Source organism: Cnephaeus nilssonii (assembly GCF_951640355.1).
Source record: "Cnephaeus nilssonii genome assembly, contig: SCAFFOLD_159, whole genome shotgun sequence".
Classification (NCBI taxonomy): domain Eukaryota; kingdom Metazoa; phylum Chordata; class Mammalia; order Chiroptera; family Vespertilionidae; genus Cnephaeus; species Cnephaeus nilssonii.
The window spans coordinates 22,472-44,161 of NW_027645513.1; the positions used below are offsets into that span (position 1 = coordinate 22,472).

The 21,690-nt window shown below is 55.1% G+C and overlaps 1 protein-coding gene across 1 annotated transcript; it reads left to right on the top strand.

The window, feature by feature from the left end:
• Positions 1–1,388: 1,388 nt before the first annotated feature.
• PRKCG (protein kinase C gamma) lies at positions 1,389–20,799 on the top strand (the record flags this gene model as incomplete). Its single annotated transcript, XM_079800900.1, has 16 exons — positions 1,389–1,558; positions 1,908–1,939; positions 2,962–3,044; positions 9,275–9,386; positions 9,547–9,678; positions 10,140–10,296; positions 11,107–11,241; positions 11,383–11,470; positions 11,760–11,789; positions 14,114–14,266; positions 14,901–15,089; positions 16,449–16,540; positions 16,626–16,688; positions 16,804–16,942; positions 18,955–19,035; positions 20,692–20,799. Coding segments are annotated over 16 exons (1,764 nt in total), but the record flags the coding sequence as incomplete, so codon positions are not given.
• Positions 20,800–21,690: the final 891 nt, after the last annotated feature.

Consider the following 21,690-nt stretch of genomic DNA (forward strand, 5'->3'; position numbering starts at 1 on the left):
TCTCTCTCTCTCTCTCTCTCTCTCTCTCTCTCTCTCCTTTCTCTGAAATATCTTTAAAAAAAAAAATATATATATATATATATATATATATATATATATATATATATATATATATATATATATATATAATTGATTTTTTTACAGAAAGGAAGGGAGAGGGATAGAGTTAGAAACATCGATGAGAGAGAAACATCGACCAGCTGCCTCCTGCACACCCCACACTGGGGATGTGCCCGCAACCAAGGTACATGCCCTTGACCGGAATCAAACCTGGGACCCTCCAGTCCGCAGGCCGGCGCTCTATCCACTGAGCCAAACCGGTTAGGGCCCTCTGAAATATCTTTAAAAAAAGAGCGGGGGGTGGGGGGGGAAGATGGCCAAGGTTGAGAGAGAAATTAACTCCTAGAGAAAGACACAGCGGGAGTGATTGACAGAGACACACCCAGTCACTGAGGGACATTTAGGGAGGGACCCCCACCCAAGGCCCAGAGGCGCCCACAGGATGAGTGACGGACGCAGACGGGAGAAAATAGAGAAAGAGAAACGCTCAGAGACCAAGAACGAACCCCCCCCCCAAAAAAAAAAAAAAACCAACAACCCCCAGGCAACAGCAGAGAGAGCGGGCGCGCGCCAGGAACCCACGGGGAGGAGCAGCCGCCGAGAGCGACACCCCCAGGGGGAGGCAGAGACCGAGAAGTTAAGAGGCCCCGAGAGAAAAGTCAAGACTCGGGGTGGCGTCGGAGACACCCAGCTTCCCGGTGCGCCGCTGGCTGGGTCCCCGCCCCGAGTGCAAAGTTTGGGCATCGAACCAGCGTGTCACAGCCGGAGAGACACAGCGATCCGAGGGGTGCCGGGGTGCCGGGAGCCAGGAGGCGCTGGATTGGGGCCGGGCGACAGATTGGGGTGGGGGAGGGCACCGCGCCGAGGACGCCCCTCCCTCCAGCCAGCCCCCGGCGGGTGCGGGGCGCGCACGTGTGTTTTGTGGGGGAGCAGCGGGAGGGTGTTTTGGACGTGGGTCCGACGTGGAGGGAGGGGGACGCCTTTAAGCCGAAACCCCGCCCCTCGGTCGTCATGGCAACGCCTCCCCCCACCCGGGGCTCCCACATTTCAGCAGGTGCCGGCGCCCAGGCTCCCACCGCCGCCGCCCGTGCCGCCGGCTGCGCGCGCCCCTGCCCCGGGCTCCGCGCCCCGCTCGCCCGCTCCCCGCAGCCGCGCCCGGGGGCCCGCCGCCCGCCCCGCACGGCCGCTCCCCGGGGCGCCTCGCCCCTCGCCTCCCCTTCTGGGGGTCTCCCCGCGGCTCCCCGGCTTTCCCGAGGCGCCGGCTCCCGGCCCTTCCACCTGTTCCCCCGGCGAGGCGGGCACCTGGCCCGGGCGGCGTTCCTGGGGCCATGGCGGGCCTGGGCCCCGGCGGAGGCGATGCCGAGGGGGGCCCCCGGCCCCTGTTTTGCAGAAAGGGAGCCCTGAGGCAGAAGGTGGTGCACGAAGTCAAGAGCCACAAGTTCACCGCCCGCTTCTTCAAGCAGCCGACCTTCTGCAGCCACTGCACCGACTTCATCTGGTGAGCACGGGGCGGGGGCTGCGGCCAGGCCCGGGGCGGGGACCCCCTGCCACACTGGGGTCCCCGAGGAAAGAGGGGGCTGTCATCCTGGCTCCGGGTCCTAGGCTGGGGGGAGGGGGGTCCAGAAGGAGGAGGGGCTGAGGGTCCCGGGCTCCTGAGGGAGGAGGGGCTGGGGTCTGGGGAGGAGGGGCTGGGGGCCAGAAGGTCTGGGTTCTAGAAAGAGGAGGGGGCTGGGGCTTAGACGCCTGGCTCCGGCGGGAGGAGGGTCAGAGGCCGCCTGTGGCTCGCCGATGTGGGGGGGCCCAGGTTCCCCTGGTCTGCCCTGACCTCGGATCCTTGCCCCTCGCAGGGGGATCGGAAAGCAGGGCCTGCAATGTCAAGGTAAGAAGAGCTGGGACCCTCAGGAGGGGGCAGGCCGGGGCCCCGCAGCCCAGGCCGCTGGACACACGTGCTCTCCGGTCCCCAGAGAGGCGCGGGGGAGCCCGGGGCGGGGGGTGTGGCGGGGAGGCGGCTCAGCCGGCGGGGCCCCGCGGAGGTGGTGCTGGGGGCCCCGCCCTTGGCCGGCTCCAGGTGGGGACAGATATTTGGAGAATCTGTTGCCATGGGAACAGGGAGATTGGGAAGGGGAGGGGGGCTGAGGATGCAAAGTCAGAGCCCTACCAACACCCCCCCCCCCAGGCTGCCGTCGTCACCATGACAACATCCACCGGTCCCAGGCAGGGGCAGGCCGGGCGGGGTCAGCCATGGGCGGGTGGGGGCCGGGTGGGGCCCGCAGTTAGAGGGGGGCGGAGTGGGGGGGGGGCGAGTCCTAAAGCACCAGCTGCCAGGCTGGGAACAGAGTGAGTCAGGGAGGGGGCGGCCGCAGCGGCGCCCCCAGACTCACTTCTGCCCAAGTTGCTGCTCTCCGTTCCGTCCAGGACACGTCTATGGGCTTCCTCTCTCCTCTCCCTGCCTGCGCCCTTCTCTCCTTCTCATCTCCCTCTGGGGCCTGTGTCCGACAGGGGGGTCCTGTTCTCTCTGTGTGTCTTTCTCTCTCTCTCTCTCCCTCTCTCTGTCTCTGTCTCTCCCTCTCCCTCTCTCTCTGTCTCTCCCTCTCCCTCTCTCTGTGTCTGTCTCTGTCTCTGTCTCTGTCTCTGTCTCTGTGTGTATCCGCCGGCCCCTCTGTGCTCTGCATTTCTCTCTGCGATGCTCCGATTCTCTGTTTCTGTCTTGAATTTCCATCTCCCAGTCTCTCCATCTCCTCTCTGCCCGGGAAGCCTCTCTGATTTACTCTCCATTGAACTCTCTCTCGGGCAGGGTTTGTGCCTCGCTGGCGTTCTTCCTGTCCGGGGTCCCTGTCTTTCTGATTTCCCGTCCCCGGGGGTCTCTGCCCATCTCTGTGTGTCTCTGATTCTCGCCTCCAGTCTGCAGCTTTGTGGTGCATCGCCGATGCCACGAATTTGTGACCTTCGAGTGTCCAGGCGCCGGGAAGGGCCCCCAGACGGACGTGAGTGCCCACACACCTGGTGACTCCTCCTCGGGCCGCGCCCCGCCCTCACCCCCTAGGCGTCCGTCCCAATTTCTCCTGCTATTTTTAAGGCTGGGAGGGGAGGGGGGCTGGAGAGATAGGGGGAGCCAGGCTGGCCCAGATTCCCTGCCCTTGGCCTGGAAAGGGGGAATCAGAGGGGACTGAGCCAGGCTGGGGACACAGGTGGGGGACAGAGGGAAGGCAGGGGCGAGGGGGTGAAGGACTGGCGCTGGAGGGAGGGGCTGGGAGCCAGTGCTCAAGAGATTTAACAACCGAGCTGAGGGGCAGAGGGAGAGAAATGTGATGCAGGCCCCGGGATGCTGAGATAAGAAGAGAGAATCTCAGAGATGCAGGAAAAGATAGAGACTCGGATTGAGAGAGAGAGAGAGAGAGAGGGAAAGAGAGAGAGAGAGACAGCAACACACAGGAAGGAGGCAAAGGGGACGTGGAGAGGCAGACCAGGACGGAGACAGAGAGACAGGGGTGCAGGTACGCAGAGAGCCGAGAACAGAAAATGGTGGGTAGGGAACACAGCCGAGGTCTGAGAGAGGGAGGCCCAGAGAGATCCTGCAATACGCATGCACACACACGTGCGTACACAGATCCCCAGTGCGCGCACACACATATACACATCCCCCCTGTGCACACACACCTACATATACAGTTCTCCATGTGCACAGACACCTGCGTATACAGTTCCCCACGTGCACACATGCTTATACACACAGGTCTCCATGTGCACACACTTATACATACAGATCCCTCATGTGCACACACACCTGCATATACAGTTCCCCATGTGCACACACACGTGCATACACAGATCCTCCACGTGCACGCACACCTACCTATACAGTCTCCATGTGCACGCACACCTGCATATACGGATCCCCATGTGCACACACACCTGCATATATGGATCCCCATGTGCACACACACCTACATATACAATTCCCCACGTGCACACACACTTATACACACAGGTCTCCATGTGCACACACTTATACATACAGATCCCCGTGTGCAAAGACATCTGCATATACAGTTCCCCAGGTGCACACACACTTATACATACAGGTCCCCATGTGCACACACACACTTATACATACAGGTCCCCATGTGCACACACACTTATACATACAGGAACCCATGTGCACGCACCTGCATGTACAGGTCCCCATGTGCACACGTGTGCATATACACTTCCCCATGTGCACACACCGAGATATATAGATCCCCATGTGCGTACACGTGCATATAGCTTTTTATGTATGCACACACACAGATACCTACAATTCTCTCTCCCTCCCAGCCCCACACCTCAGGGCCTCACAAGAACAGCCCATCCCTGATCCTCTCTTCATTCTGTCTGGCTTTGGGGCTCTTTTCTCTGAGCCCCAGTCCCCTCCCCCACCTCCCCTATAAAGTGGGGCCGACCCGCTAGCGTTGAGCAGTAGAGTCCTCTGTGGTGATGGACATTCCTGTCTGTGTGTCCAAGCCTGAAGCCACCGCCTCCCCACGTGGCAGCGAGCACTTGAGAGGGGCTGCGTGCCCGAGGGAGGGAACTCTAAATTTAAACTTAAATTGCCACACGTGGTTAGTCTCTACCTCCCGGGTCAGCAGAAAGCTAGACGTCCCAGGCTTGTTCTGACAGTTCAGTGAAATCAGGCGGGTGGAGAGTCTAGCCCAGGGTTTGACTCAAGGTTAGAGATGGTTTTGTGATGAGTAGATGGAGAAAGAGGCAGAGAGAGACACAGCCACACACACAGAGACATCTATGAGTAATGTTGCCAGCTTGTCAAGGGAGAAAATGGAAGTTCCCATAGAAGATGTGACTTCATAGAACATGTATTGAGCACCACTGTCTACCAGCACCTATAAATGTTATCAATCAGCCCCCCCGCCCACCTCCTCTGCCAACGCCACGGATTTATCCCATGTTCAGGGCGCACACTCGGCAGGGATGGTGAATAGTGTAGGATTGAATCTGCAGAACAGCTTATCGGGTTCGGTACTGGTCCTGTCCTCATCTGAGCAGAGACCCCCAAGCCAGACGCCTGGGCTCGAATCACAGCTCCACCATGTGTGGGTTCTGTGACCTTCCAGAAGGTAGCTTACCTCTCTGCACCCCCCGGTTCCTCGCCTGTAAACCGAGGGAGCTAGATCCTCATGCCCACCTCATAGGATCGCTTTGAGAAGCAAATGAGTCAAAGACGTGGGACTGTGCCTGGCCCATGGCAAGAGACGAAATGTGAGTTACTGTCATTAAAGTTATTACTGTTGCCGGAACAGAGGGGAATGGTGAGGAGGTAGTCTTTCCTCTACATCCATCTGGCGTCATTTTTCTTCATGCTTTAAAAAGGAAGATTTGTTATTGATTTCTAGAGAGAAAGGAAAGGAGAGGGAGGAAGACAAACATTGATGCAAGAGCGAAACATCCATCAGTTGCCGCCTGCACACCCCCTACTGGGGATCGAGCCCACAACTCAACCCAGGCATGTCCCCTGACCAGAATCGAACTAGCAACTTTTCACTGCTCTGGAATAACGCCCAGCCAACTGAGCCACACTAGTCAGGACTCTTCTTAATGCATATATATATATTTACTGATTTCAGAGAGGAAGGGAGAGGGAGAGAGAGAGAAACATCAGTGATGAGAGAGAATCACTGATTGGCTGCCTCCTGCACGCCCCCCACTGGGGATCGAGCCTACAACCCAGGCATGTGCCCTGATTAGGAATTGAACCTTGACCTCCTGGTTCATAGGTCGACTTGCAACCACTGAGCCATGCCGGCCGGGCTTCTTAGTGCGTTCGATCTCATAAGTAACATGGGTCAAAGGCTTAAGTGCTAAGGGCCTCACAAGCATGACTTCATTTACACGGAGTGGCCAGATGATGATGATCTCTGAACGCATAATAATCTGGCCACTCAGTGATATCCTATAGAATAAAAGGCTAATATGCAAATTGTTCTCTCGACCAGGAGTTCAACCAGCAGGCAGGCCGGCCAACCGCCCATGTCCCCTCCCCCTGGCCAGGCTGGCCGGACCCCACCCATGCACAAATTCATGCACCAGGCCTCTAATATATATACTGAGTGGCCAGATTATTATGCGTTCAGAGATCATCATAATCTGGCCACTCAGTGTAGTCTTCACAAAACCCCTTGCAGGGGCGGCTCACTTCCCTGACCCTCCCCCCCCATTTTATTAATGTATTTGTTTGTTTATTTAAATACATCTTCATTGACTTCAGAGAAGAAGGGAGAGATAGAAACATCAATGATGAGAGAGAACCATGGATGGCTGCCTCCTGCAGGCCCCCACAACTCGAGCATGTGCCCTTGACCAGAATGGAACCCGGGACCCTTCAGTCCGCAAGCCAATGCTCTATCCACTGAGCAAAACAGCTACCCTCCCCCCGCCCAACCACACACTTTATAGGAAGGAAGCCTGGGTCTCAGAAGGGCCTGGGGCCCACACAGCTGGGTAGTGGGCAGAGTTGAAATGTGGACCCTGACTCCTCTCCCTGGAGCCCAGCACTGTCCCCTTTGCATAAGTCACTTTCACCTTGAGAATAATCACAGCTTCTGCCCCTGGGCCTGTGTGTGCCGGCCACCCTGCTGAGGGCGTTCACTCCCAGCATGCCGTTCGGCAGGCAGGAGCCCTTTGATTCGGGCTCAGCTGAACATCTTCAGAAGCCAGAGCACTGAAAGGGATCGAGGCCGCCGCCAGCACCCCCCTGCCACCCACGTCTCCTCCGACATAGGACCGCCACTAACCGGCCAAGTGCATAGAAGTCCGGGCGCGTCCTGAATTTTCACCCTCCGATAGCTCTTGCCGTGCATACTTCGCAAAAGGCAAACATCAGATGATTTAACACTGCGACCTTGGGGGGCGGGGTGGTGGTGGAGGGAGAGTGCTTTCCTGGTGCCCTAAATTCTCGCTTAATTGGACTCTAGACAGTTAGCAACACTTCAAGATATAGATTGTTTATTTCCACTGGGCAGAGAAGGGCGCTAAGGCTCACAATTGGACATGAACTTGCCCCAAATCCCACAGCTTGGAAATAAATGGCCTAGCTCTTATTCGGAGCTATGTGGGGGCTGCAGTAAAACCACTGATAATGCCCTGGCCGGTTTGGCTCAATGGATAGAGCATCGCCCTGTGGACCAAAAGGTCCCGGGTTTGATTCCGGTCAAGGGCATGTACCTCGGACCTCGGTTGCAGGCTCCTCCCCCGCCCGGGCCCTGGTCCCAGCGCCTGCAGGAGGCAACCAATCGATGTATTTCTCTCACATCGATGTTGTTCTTTCTCTTCCACTCTCTCTAAAAATCAATGGAAAAATATCCTCAGGTGAGGATTAAAATAATAATAATAATAATAATAATAATAATAATAAATGTTAAAAAAATGAAATCCCTGACAACCACCACAGCAGTACTGAGCACACTTAACAATCTGGACCTGCTGTGTGGTTTACACTTAATCTTTCATGTAGGACGCTTGGGGCCCTATAACTGATAGGTCAGATTCTCCATCCCACCAAGGGCCCAGAGAAGGCAGGTTGTCAGCAGGCAGTGACAGAGACTGACAGTGAATGATCAGGAGCTCATAGTGGACCACAAGCCCTCAAAAAACAGCCTGTGTGAGGTGGAGGTGGAGGGGTTACGGGACTTTGGAAGCCCCACCTCCTTCAGGCCTGACCCAAATGCCACCTTATTTGTTAGTAATGCCTTCTGGTTGTCCACTATTTCAAATTTTAGCACCCCCTACTCCCCCACCCCCAATCCTGGCAGGCTCCTTCCTTACATCATTTTTTCTCCAGAGCACCTATTACCATCCACAATACAATGTAATTTATTTATTATGCTTATTTTCTGTCTCCCTCCACTGGAAAGCAAAGGCCATGTGGATAGGACTGTTTTGGTTTTTATTAAAAATAGGAATTGCCCTAGCCTGGTTTGGCTCAGCTGATAGAGCGTTGAGTGAAGGGTCCCGGGTTCATTTCTGGTCAAAGGCATGCACCTTGGTTGTGGACTTGATCCCCGGACCTGGTCAGGGTGCGTGTGGGAGGCAACCAATTGATGTGACTCTCTCACATCGATGTTTCTCTCTCTGTGTCTCTCCTCCTCCCTTCTACTCTCTAAAAATCAATGGAAGCTAGGCCAGTGTGGCTCAGTGGTTGAGCATTGACCTATGAACCAGAAGGTCCCAGGTTTGATTCCCGGTCAGGGCACATGCCCGGTTGCGGGTTCAATCCCCAGTGTGGGGCAGGCAGGAGGCAGCTGATCCATGATTCTTTCTCATCATTGATGTTTCTCTTCCCCCACTTCCTCTCTGAAATCAATAAAAAAATATACATATTTTTTTAAAAGTTTAAAAATTAAAAATAATAAAAAGTAAAAATCAATGGAAAAATATCCTTGGGTGAAGATTAACAAGCAAAAAAGAAATTAAAAATGCCACCAATTTCTGGATATTAGTTTTGTATCCTGCTACGTTACCGAATTCATTTACTAGATCTAGTGGTTTTTCGGTGGAGTCTTTAGGGTTTTCTACGTACAATATCATGTCATCTGCGAATAGTGACAGTTTTACATCCTCCTTTCCAATCTGGATGCCTCACCTGGCTTCTCCTTGGCTGATGGCTGTGGCTAGGACTTACAGTACGATCTTGATTAACTTGTTCCTGTTTTAAGGGAAACGCTTTTAGTTTTTGCCCATTAAGTATCACGTTGACTGTAGGTGGACAGGCGTTTTAATTTGTTTTGTTCACGGCTGGGTCCCGGCACCTAGAACAGAGCCTGGCACACAGTAGCTGCTCAATAAATGCTGAGGAGCCCTAGCCGGTTTGGCTCAGTGGCTAGAGCATCGGCCTGCGGACTGAAAGGTCCCAGGTTCGATTCTGGTCAAGGGCATGTGCCTTGGTTGTGGGCACATCCCCAATAGGATGTGTGCAGGAGGCAGCTGATCGATGTTTCTCTCTCATCGATGTTTCTAGCTCTCTATCCCTCTCCCTTCCTCTCTGTAAAAAATCAATAAAATATATATTTCTTAAAAAATAAATAAATGCTGAGGAATGAAGGAGAGCGAGGCGGAGCCCCCGCGAGACTGGGAGAGCCAGGCAGGAGGAAGCGCCCCAAGGGCTGCTCTCGGGGTTCGGACACCCCTGCTGGCTCTCTGACCGGCCCCTCTGTGCCCCCAGGACCCCCGGAACAAGCACAAGTTCCGCCTGCACAGCTACAGCAGCCCGACCTTCTGCGACCACTGCGGCTCCCTGCTGTACGGGCTGGTGCACCAGGGCATGAAGTGCTCCTGTGAGTGAGTCTGCGCTCGCTGCTCCAGCCGGAACCGGCGCATCTGGGGCCCCCGCCGCAGCGCAGCCTCTGGCTTTGGGGACCTGCCGGGGAGTGGGGTCCCGGGTCCCGGGCGGGGCCTGAAGCGCTACCCCTGGTTTCGTCCCCCCTTCGCCCGCAGGTTGCGAGATGAACGTGCACCGGCGCTGTGTGCGCAGCGTGCCCTCCCTGTGCGGCGTGGACCACACGGAGCGCCGCGGGCGCCTGCAGCTGGAAATCCGGGCCCCGACGGCGGATGAGATCCACATCACGGGTGAGGCCCCGCCCCTCGAGGCCCCGCCCACACCAGGCCAGAGAAGACCACGCCCCTCGGGAAGACCACGCCCATCATGGAGGCCACGCCCATACCGGGCCCCGCCTCCAGAGGCTAGCACCACCCGGCCACGCCCCTTGGAGCTGGCCGCCCCATCTCCAGCCTCGCCCCTGGCAACTTTCAGCCCCTTGTAATGGCCACGCGAGAGGTCAAGGTCCTTGAGGGAGGGGGTGAGGGAACGGCCAGGTCCTGGCTCCTGGGTCCTAACGGAGGAAGGTCCGATTTCGGGGCAAAGGGCTCTATGCCCTGTCTTCTGGGTACTGGGGGGTAGACAGCAAAGACTCCCGGGCCAAGAGAAAGGCGGCCGACAGTTTGGAGGTCTCCTTGCTGACTGAGGGGTGGGCTAGGGGCCTCTTTCTGGGTCTCTAACCCCATCTACCCTCCTTCCCCTTCCCGCGCAGTCGGTGAGGCCCGGAACCTCATCCCCATGGACCCCAATGGTCTGTCCGACCCCTATGTGAAACTGAAGCTCATCCCAGACCCTCGGAACTTGACAAAACAGAAGACCCGGACCGTGAAAGCCACGCTGAACCCTGTGTGGAACGAGACCTTTGTGTTGTGAGCCTCGGGTGCAGGGGAGGCCGCGATGGCTGACAGAGGATGATCTGAGGGCCCTGTGGCTCCCAAGCCCCCCAGAGAGCAGCTGGTGGGAGGGGTTAGGGTGGAGAGAACGCCCAGAAAAGAGCAGAGAAGGGAATCTAGTGGTTGGGGGAGAGGAATGGAGGGAGACACAGAAGCTGAGAGACAGACATCTGTGTATTCACTCATCATCAAAGCCCCCGCTTGAGAGTGAGGGAGAGCGGAGGAGGCGAGAAAGAGAGAGCCATGGCCGGATAGCTCAGTTGGTTGGAGCATCGTCCTGATACGCCAAGGCTGTGGGTTTGATTCCTGGTCAGGACACATACAAGAAGCAACCAACGAATGCATAAATGATGGGAACAACAAATCGATATTTCTGTCTTTGTCTTCCTCTCTCCCTAAAATCAATAAGAGAGAGAGAGAGAGAGAGAGAGAGAGAGAGAGAGAGAGCCCTAGAATGAGACAGACAGAATAGAGGAGTTTGGGAGCAGAGGGGTGGTGTGATGGGTGGTCGGGTGGCAGGGAAAGAAAGAGAAGCCAACTGACAGACAGGGACAGAGACCTGGAGGGACAGAGCTGGGGCAGGTATGGGAAGGGGCCCAGACTGAGGGAGTCAGTGACAGCCATCCGGGTAGGGCCCTGGTGTGGGAAGCGGGAACCCCTGTGGGAAGACATGTCACAGACCCCAGCTTTCTGGCTGAGCCTCTTGCCCAGCAGGGGATTGGGGGGGGGGGGGACGGAGCGGGGCAGCGCCCAGCAGGGCCCCTCACTCTGCCCCCCTCCCGGCAGCAACCTGAAGCCGGGGGACGTGGAGCGCAGGCTCAGCGTGGAGGTGTGGGACTGGGACCGGACCTCGCGCAACGACTTCATGGGCGCCATGTCCTTCGGGGTGTCCGAGCTGCTCAAGGCGCCGGTGGACGGCTGGTGAGGGCCGGGGTGGGCGGCGGGCGTGCCCACCTCCCTCTGGGTGTGGCTCCCTCCTGCAGGCCAACACCATTCTCTCTGCCGTCCCCTCTCTCCTTATCTCAGCCTCTCTCCATCTCTGTGTCTGCCTCTGTATGTCAGGTACAAGTTGCTGAACCAGGAGGAGGGCGAATACTACAATGTACCCGTGGCTGATGCTGACAACTGCAGCCTCCTCCAGAAGTTTGAGGTACCCGGACCCGGCTTCCCCACGGGAAGCCCACCCCCACCCCCCTTAAGTTCAGAGCTGCCCTTTCCCAAACACCTACTGGTCCTGGGACTACAATTCCCAGAAGACCCTGGGGCTCCTTCCTTGGCTTTTCAGAGGGATTCCTGCCTCAAGGTCTGATGGGAATTCGAGTTCCTATTCATCCCTCTGGCTTGGGAGTTTGGGGTGGGGGTGGGGGTTCCCACCTACTGCTCCAGGGCAGTCTCCTACCTCCCTGGGGCTCTGACTCTGGCTTTCTCCCTCCCCCCAGGCCTGTAACTACCCCCTGGAACTCTATGAGGTGAGTGGAGCTGAGACCTGGAATGGAGACAGTTTCATTCCTGGCATCTGTGTCTCTCCCTGCCCTAATATCCGTCTTCATTTCCACACACATGAGCCGAACACATACTTGGTGGCAGGATTGTGCTTGCTGAGTAGTCCTAGGTGACCCTGACTCTCAGGTAACTCCCCAAGGTAGGCACACAGTCACAGATATGATACTTAAATCCCAGGATGATGTGCTAAATCGGAGTCCAGGGCACTAAAGAGGCACAGACTAACCCAGTTTTTGTTGTTGTTTTTTTTGGGAGGGAGGTAGTCAGGGGGGACTTCCCTGCGGAGGCGCCACCAGAACTGATCCTGGAGTTTTTCTATCTATTTATCACGGTGGCCTCGCTCTCCTCCATTCCTTTACTCACTCACTGAACACCTTTTTCTGGAGGTGTCACATAAGCCAAGCCTTGTTCTGGCATCTCCTCTTTCAGTGTTGGAAAAAGCTACAGAGAAATTCACCCGCAGAAGGAGTATGTTTGATCATGGAGGGCCTCGGGCACTGGGCGCCGAGGAGGTCCCAGAAGTACCTGGCCCTGCCTGGGAGAATCAGAGAAAGCTTCCCGGAGAGGCGGGGCCTGGAGGACGTGCAGGGTTCCCCAGCAAAGGAGAGGGACGCCAGGCCAAAGAAGGAATGCTTTCTCCCTCCCTCACCCTTTCATAAAACGTTTTGTCGAGCCCCTCTGTGGGTAAGGCATGGCCCTCATCACCGGGGATAGAGCGGGGAACAGGAGAGAAAAACACCCCTGCCCCCCACGAGGCTTCACATTGAGAAAGACGTGAAACAAAATAAACGATAATATGTTAGCAATCAATGAGCGATGTGGAGAAAAATACACATTAAGGAGGGTAGGGAGTGTCCTAGGAGGAGTGTTTGTGGTTTTAACTGCAGTAAGCAGAGAAAGGTTCACTGAGAAAGGGCCTGGTGACAAAGAAGTGAGGAGGAGAGCCTTCTGGGCAGAGGGAACAGCACGTGCAAAGGCCCTGAGGTGGGGGCGGGTCCGCAGTGTCTGCTGCACAGCAGGGAGGACAGGCTGGGGGGCGGGGGAGAGCAGGAGGTGAAGTCAGAGAGGGAAGATGGTGGAGGGAGCCTTGTCATTCATTGGAAGGATTTTGGCTTTTAAACTGAGTGAGATGGGAAGGCATCCGAAGTGGCCTGAGGTGGTTTTGATTTGAACAAGATGACTGCCTCTGTGTTGAGGCTAGAGGTGGGAGGAGGGAGACTTCTACGGTGACCGCACAGGTGGAGCCGCAGGCCCAGGGCACAGGGGCGGTGAGGATGTTCAGACTCCGGGTCTGCTCTGAAGGTTGAGCGGTAGGAACTGCATTCCTGAGACCGCCCTCCATCCAGCACCCTCTGGCTGAGACCCGCTGGTGTTCCAGGCCACGTGCTGGGTGATGGTGGAGAAACAGGAAGGAGGCAGACAGAATCTGCCGCTAATGGACTTTGATTTCTGGCTCTGCTTTTTCTCTGCCGTGTGACTTGGGGCAAGTTACTTACCATCTCTGCGCCAGCTTCCTCTTCTCTAGAAGTGGGTGGGGTCGGGGTGAGGTGCTAACAGGGTTTTCCAGAGGCTTAATGGCATATAGTAAGCTCTCAAAGGGTTATTTCAATAATAAATAAACCCTCTGGCTCTGGAAAGTCATAGAAAGTTCTTAAGCCAAGCAGTGGGCAGGGACAACTTTTATTTTCGCTCCATCTCTCCCCACCCTTTTCTTTCTTTTTTAAAAAAATATATTTTTATTGATTTCAGAGAGAGGAAGGGAGAGGGAGAGAGAGATTGAAACATCCATGATGAGAGAGAATCATTGATTGGCTGCCTCCTGCACACCCCCTACTGGGGATCAAGCCCGCAACCCCGGCACATGCCCTTGACCGGAATCAAACCCGGGACCCTTCAGTCCGAAGGCCGACACTCTATCCACTGAGCCAAACCGGCTAGGTATCTCCCCACCCTTTTCATTCTTGGATGCTGTCTCTCTCTCTTTTATTAAAAAAAAAAATATATTTTTTTTTATTGATTTCAGAGAGGAAGGGAGAGGGAGGGAGAGAGAGAGAGAAACATCAACAATGAGAGAGAATCATTGATCAGCTGCCTCCTGCACGCCCCCTACTGGGGATCGAGCCTGCATCCATGTGCCGTTGACTGGAATGGAACCCAGGACCCTTCAGTCCGCAGGCGGAAGCTCTATTCACTGAGCCACACCGGCTAGGGCTGGATGCTGTCTCTCTCAGGGGCACCCCCTGTCCCCGTGGGGGATCTGACTACCTCGGGGTCTCTCCCTTTCTCGCAGCGCGTGCGGATGGGTCCTTCGTCCTCTCCCATCCCCTCCCCGTCCCCTAGTCCCACCGACTCCAAGCGCTGTTTCTTCGGGGCGAGCCCAGGCCGTCTGCACATCTCCGACTTCAGCTTCCTCATGGTTCTAGGAAAAGGCAGCTTTGGGAAGGTCGGATTCCCGGGGCTCTGGGGGGCAAGGGAGGGTGTCTGGAGGGCGGTCACACTTCCGGTCCTCAGCCAGGAATACGACTGAGTCCCCGAAGAGGGTTGGATGGGGACCTTCGGGTCCCTGGAGAGGAGAAACATGAAGATGTGAATTGCAGAGCATTTGAGATCTTACTCCACAGCATATGTCTTCAGTTTAGCTCAAATAAACTCAATAAAATTTTATTTTGATTTTGAATATAGTTTTATTGATTTCAGAGAGGAAGGGAGAGGGAGAGAGAGATAGAAACATCAATGATGAGAGAGAATCATTGATCGGTTGCCTCCTGCACGCTCCCTACTGGGGATCGAGCCCACAACCCAGGCCTGTGCCCTTGCCCAGAATCGAACCTGGGACCCTTCAGTCCACAGGCCAATGGACTATCCACTGAGCCAAACCATAACAATTTTTAAAAAGAAAGACCAGGATTGGTTTCCCTGAGGCCGTGGTTGGCAAAGGCAGGGCACCAGATCCCCCGAGAGGGAGGGGAGAGGAAGAGCCGGAGGTTTTGTTTCTCTGTGTCCCCAAAAGGGAGGGCCAGGGACTTGCACCCCGGGGGTGTCCCAAGACCGACTGGGCCTTTGGGCCTCTGTCCCAGGTGATGCTGGCGGAGCGGAGGGGCTCCGAGGAGCTCTACGCCATCAAGATCCTGAAGAAGGACGTGATCGTTCAGGATGATGACGTGGACTGCACCCTGGTGGAGAAGCGCGTGCTGGCTCTGGGGGGCCGAGGCCCGGGGGGCCGGCCCCACTTCCTCACCCAGCTCCACTCCACCTTCCAGACCCCGGTAAGGAGGGAGGGGGCGAGGCTGGCTCCAGAGCCCCGCCTCACCCCCCACCCCGAGATGGATCGGGCACCTGCTCCAGGGTTCTGAGCTTAAGTCAAGGCGAAGAGCTTCATGCTCTGAATGGGCGTGGCCAGAGGGATGGGCCCTGCGTGGGCGGGGCCAGCCGGATGGATCCTGTGTGGGCGTGGCCCCAGCGAGCTCGGCCTTGAGTGTTGAGTGGGTGTTTTTGAGTGAAGGGTTGTTGAGTGAAGGAGTGCGTGAAGAATGTCTTTTGAGTGGGTGTGCCCAGCTCGGAGAGTAGGTCGCGTCACTCTTGGATTCTGAATGAAGGACTCATCAAAAAGAAGGATTTCCCAAGATCGTGGAATGGGTCCAGGAGGCTGAACCGTCAAGGGTTTGAGAGGGCGTGACTCTACTTCCAAGAGCTCTGCGGGGCGTGGCCAGCTTCCTGGATCTTTATATTATTACTAGAGGCCTAGTGCACGAAATTCGTGCACTTGGGGGGGTGGGTCCCTCAGCCCAGCCTGCACCCTCTTGCAGTCTGGGAGCCTTTGGGGGATGTTCAACTGACGGCTTAGGCCCCTAAGTCATCAGTTGCACATCCTTAGTGCTGCGGCGGAGGTGGGAGAGGCTCCCTGCCACCGCTGCTGTGCTCACCAGCCGGGAGCCCGGCTCTGGACTTCTGGCTGAGCAGCGCTCCCCCTGTGGGAGTGCACTGACCACCAGGGGGCAGCTCCTGCATTGAGTGTCTGCCCTCTGGTGGTCAGTGCGCGTCATAGCGACCGGTCGTTCTACCATTCAGTCGATTTGCATATTTGCCTTTTATTATATAGATCATTATCAGTATCATCACTTGCAGGTGAGGCCTGTACCTGTTGGCTCCTAACAGGTGGCCAGAATTGCTGCATGTGTGTGTGAGTGGGCGTGATCGAGGTTTAGGATTCCAGCAAATGGTGGATCTCTTCCTCCTCCTCTTCCTCCTCCTCCTCCTCCTCCTCCTCCTCCTCCTCCTCCTCCTCCTCCTCTTTCTCCTTCTTTTTCTTCTTCTTCTTCAATTCTCGAACTTCAATTCTGAGAGGACGGACCAGAACACCTGTAGTTCTGAGTAACAGGACATGGGGCAGGTGGAGATTCTGAGTCGGCTTGTTAGAATATTTTGGGTCATGGTGGGCGTGGCTAGTTGCTCGGCTTTCTGATTGGGTGGATCCCCAGCCTTTCAGTTTGTCTCCGGTGAATAGGAACCGCCCATTTAGAAAGACAGCTGGGCTCACTTCCAGTGCTGGGCGCACAGGCTGGCATGGACTGGCTAATGGGCATGTCCTTGCCTCTAAGACCCGCCCCCTCCCCCCTCCCCCACAGGATCGCCTGTATTTTGTGATGGAGTATGTCACCGGGGGCGACTTGATGTACCACATTCAGCAGTTGGGCAAGTTTAAGGAGCCCCATGCAGCGTGAGTCTCGGCCAAGGTGAGGGTGGAGGGAAGATGGAAGGCTTGGGGTCCAGCCATTGACCTCTGACCCCACCCCCTCCTCCAGGTTCTACGCAGCAGAAATCGCCATCGGCCTCTTCTTCCTTCACAACCAGGGCATCATCTACCGGTGAGCAGCCCCAGGCCTTTCCATGGAGGGGATCAGGCCCCTAGAGGGGAGGGAATTTGGACTTAGGGCTCTAGGCCATTGAACTCCATTCCTGCTCACCCCACCCGCACCACAGGGACCTGAAACTGGACAACGTGATGCTGGATGCCGAAGGACACATCAAAATCACCGACTTCGGCATGTGTAAGGAGAACGTCTTCCCTGGGAACACGACTCGCACCTTCTGCGGGACCCCAGACTACATAGCCCCCGAGGTAACCCTAACTCCAATGCCCTGGGCGCTCTCCGAGGCCGCTGAGTGGGCGGGGCTGGTGGTCTAGTGTTCATAATGCGGGGGACCTGACCCTGGGGGCTTTTAAAAATATATATTTATTTTTTATTGATTTCAGAGAGGAAGGGAGAGAGAGAGAGAGAGAGAGAGAGAGAGAGAGAGAGAGAGAGAGAGAGAAACATCAATGATAAGAATCATGGATCAGCTGCCTCCTGCACGCCCCCTACTGGGGATTGAGCCTGCAACCTGGGCATGTGCCCTTGACTGGAATTGAACCCAGGACACTTCAGTCCCCAGGCTGACGTTCTATCCACTGAGCCACACCAGCCAGGGCTGACCCTGGGATCTTTTTAAAAAATATATATATATTATTGATTTTTTTACAGAGAGGAAGGGAGAGGGAGAGAGAGTTAGAAACATCAATGAGAGAGAAACATCAATCAGCTGCCTCCTGCACACCTCCTACTGGGGATGTGCCCACAACCAAGGTACATGCCCTTGGCCGGAATCGAACCTGGGACCCTTCAGTCCGCAGGCCGACGCTCTATCCACTGAGCCAAACCAGTTAGGGCTGACCCTGGGATTTTTATATGAGTGTTGGGTGTTCTAATGGAGAGCAGCTCGGAGAGGAGAGGCCTGAGCATTCAAAGTGGGTGGAGCTGGGTCTCTAAATAGGTAGAGTGGGCGGGACCTGTGGGTGAACGTTCTTAAAGAGTGGGACCAGCTCGTAGGACCCCCAGGAGAACGGGGTCTGTCACTGGACTGTCCTACGAAGGTGGAGACGATGGGGCCCATCCCCCCAGAACACTGAGCCGGTGGGGCTGCCTCCCGAGTATTCAGGTGGGCGGGGCATGCTCTGGCTCTGTAAAGGGGTGGAGCTAAGGCTCTGACTGCGCATGTGGATAGCTCGTCTTCACTTTTCCCTTCACTTTTCCGTGGGAGGCGGAGGTAGTGTGGGCGGTGCCATCTTTGATCTTTCCAGGTGACTCAATGCTAGTGCCTGAGTAACCAAGATCAATGGTTTCAAAACCTGGCTGGTAATCAGAATCCCTGGGGAGGTTCTGAAAAAACACACACACATTCCTGCCTCTGACTCTGGCCTATTGAGGTTGGAATTCTTCAGGGCTGGGAATTTCTATTATTATTATATATATCTATATCTATATCTATATCTATCTATCTATCTATCTATCTATCTATCTATCTAGTTTATTGATTTCAGAGAGGAAGGGAGAGGGAGGGATAGAAACATCAATGATGAGAGAGAATCATTGATCAGCGGCCTCCTGCACACCCCACACTGGGGATCGAGCCTGCAACCTGTTGCATATGCCCTTGACCGGAATCGAACCCAGGACCCTTCAGCCCACAGGACAGAGCCAAACCAGCTAGGGCGGAATTTCTATTTTTAAACAGTCCCCTAGTTCAGTGGTCGGCAAACTCATTAGTCAACAGAGCCAAATATCAACAGTACAGTGATTGAAATTTCTTTTGAGAGCCAAATTTTTTAAACTTAAACTTCTTCTAACGCCACTTCTTCAAAATAGACTCACCCAGGCCGTGGTATTTTGTGGAAGAGCCACACTCCAGGGCCAAAGAGCCGCATGTGGCTCGCGAGCCGCAGTTTGCCGACCACTGCCCTCGTTGAAATGCATTTAAGAATCTCTGGCCTCTGAATTTGAACCCTTGTGCAACCGGATCCTGTAAGGAGAGGGTCCAGTTACTTAAATATTCTAGGTGGGTGGAACTTGTGACTTGGCCCTGAGATAGTGTTTGTATTTGGGACCCAAGGGCTATCCTAAGAAGGCCAAGTTTGTTCCCCAGATTTCCCAAAGAACGGAGCTCTGGCCACGGTATTCTGGGAGGGGACACTGTGTACTGAATACCCTTACAGTGGGCAGGGTGCCCAGGGTCTGAAGCCAGAGGGTCCTATGCTTCTTAAAGCGCAAAGCATGGGATCTTGCCTTTCATTCTCTCTACCGCTGTCTCCCCTAGATCATTGCCTACCAGCCCTATGGGAAGTCTGTCGACTGGTGGTCCTTTGGGGTTCTGCTGTATGAGATGTTGGCGGGACAGGTAAGAAGCCGGGGAGAGGCTGACTGGGCTAAAGGCAACACGGAGTGGGGCGCCACCTGTTACATGACCTTTAATCTCAGGGAAATCCTGAAAGTGTAAGGCAGGGCTAAGACGTGGGAAGGGCATGCCCAGATAGCGCTGTCCGTGGTCCTGAAGCACCATCTTCCCAGGATGCCACCCCCTTCAAAGAACGATGTTTCAAATGCACAAAATAAAATAACAGGATTACACAGGAAATCAATCATATTCACATATGATTGCCAATGCTTTAAAAGTTTCATTGAATCTAATTTAACCAACTAAATAAGTCTAATTTCAATATATACAGTTGCCTAAATATTAAACGTTGGGATGTGGATATACACTGAGTGGCCTTATGACCTCTGAACGCATAATAATCTGGCCACTCAGTATATATATATATATTAGAGGCCCGGTGCATGAATTCGTGCATGGGTGGGGTCTGGCCAGCCTGGCCAAGGAGAGGGGACATGGGCGGTTGGCCGGCCTGCCTGCTGGTCGAACTCCTGGTCGAGGGGACAATTTGCATATTAGCCTTTTATTATATAGGATATACACTGAGTGGCCAGGTTATTATGCGTTCAGAGATCATAATAATCTGGCCACTCAGTGTATATGTGATGCTCTATTAATGAACTAAATAGTAATATCTTTTTTTTTTTTAATCCTCACCCAAGGATATTTTTTTCCCATTGATTTCTAGAGAGAGTGGAAGGGAGGGAGGAAGGGAAGAGAGAGAGAGAAACATTGATGTGAGAGAGACACATCGATTGGTTGCCTCCTGCACTCGCCCTGCAACCAAGGTGCATGCCCTTGACCTGGAATCGAATCCATGACCCTTCCATCCACGGGCCTATGCTCTGACCACTGAGCTGAACCTGCCAGGGCTAATAGTAATATCTTGCAGGAATAGGAAGTAATATCTTGCAATTACTGGGAAGACCTACCAGTAATTCTGAAGCAGAGGTAACTGATATATTGAGATATCTGCAACTCTAATGTGATAAAAAAAAACCACACACACAAAAACACACCCAACTATATATATCTGTGATTTCTATTGGCGACGAAGCCACCAGGACTGCCGTGTCGCCCACATTCATAATTGAATGGAGTGCTAAATTCCAGTTAGACATTTAAAAAAAATAAAGATGCATTCCCCCCCCCCCCCCATGCAAGTTGACGGGCCCCGTCCATGGAATAAACCCTCGCTAGGCCTCACATTCAGAACCCTTGCCTCGATGTGGCTCTTCCTATCCCCAGAAGACCGGAGACCTCTCATCCAACCAGAACGCGGGTGCAGCTTGCCCTGCAGTGTTCTCTGGCTTCTGTTTAAATGACATATTGCCTCATCAACACCCTGCTGATTTACATAGCAGATACCAGGAGCCCGGAGCCGCAAAGAGGTGCCGAGAGCATCTGAGCCTGGAACTCAAAGCATTGGGGGGGGGGGGGGCGGGGGGAATAGAGCTTTGGTGGCTTGCTCACATTTTCCCCTAGAACGTGAGGTGTGTGTGTGTGTGTATGTGTGTGTGTGTGTGTGTGTGTTCATGGTCGGGGAGGAAGGTGTGGAGGCTGGTGAGAGAGGTAGTTCCTCAGCCTCTGACTTGCTACCCCCTCTACTTCCTTCCCCAGCCCCCCTTCGATGGCGAGGACGAGGAGGAGCTGTTCCAGGCCATCATGGAACAAACCGTCACCTACCCCAAGTCGCTCTCCCGGGAAGCCGTGGCCATCTGCAAGGGGGTGAGCGCCCCGACTCCCAGATGGTCCCCACTCACAAGCCCTGCGCCCCGCCGCCGCCCTCCGGGGCTGCCCACACAGCCTCCGTGCATAGTTGTTAGAAAGAGGCTCCCGCCTGCTGGAAACCATTTATATGACACAGCGGTTTTGTTAGACCCGTGGTCGGCAAACCGTGGCTCGCGAGCCACATGCGGCTCTTTGGCCCCTGGAGTGTGGCTCTTCCACAAAATACCATGGCCTGGGCGAGTCTATTTTGAAGAAGTGGCGTTAGAAGAAGTTTAAGTTTAAAAAATGTGGCTCTCAAAAGAAATTTCAACCGTTGTGCTGTTGGTATTTGGCTCTGTTGACTCATGAGTTTGCCGACCACTGTGACAATAATTGACTGCCCACTGCCACCCCCCACCCCCGTTCAAACATGGCCTCTGTTCCACCCGCCCCACTCCCCGCTGGAGGCAGGGCCTGCCTCTCCACGGCCAGGTGGCCCAGGTGAACCTAAGTCAACAGGTGTCCTCCCGGGGGATCTTGGGCAGGTCATCGACGCCCTGTAGCCTCGTCCCCTCTTTTGGAGTTAATGCAGGAGGGAGCAGGTAGCCGAGAGCAGCTGTCCACAGGGGCCAGCCCACCTCTGCTCCTGGCTCCTGCCTCCATGTCTCTCTGACTGTCTCTCTCTCTCTGGGTTTGTCTCACCCCCTGCCTCCATCTGCACATGATGGGGCTTCCATGACTCTCCCTGTCCTGTGTCCTTCGGTATTTCTGTCTACCCCTTCCATCTCTGTCCTCTCTGTCCTCTCTCTCTCTCTCCTTCCCCCCCCTCACGCACACACTCTGGGTCTCGGGCCTTCTCTCTCTGACTTCCCTCCTCCGCTCTTTCTGAGTCTCTGTCTTCATATCGGG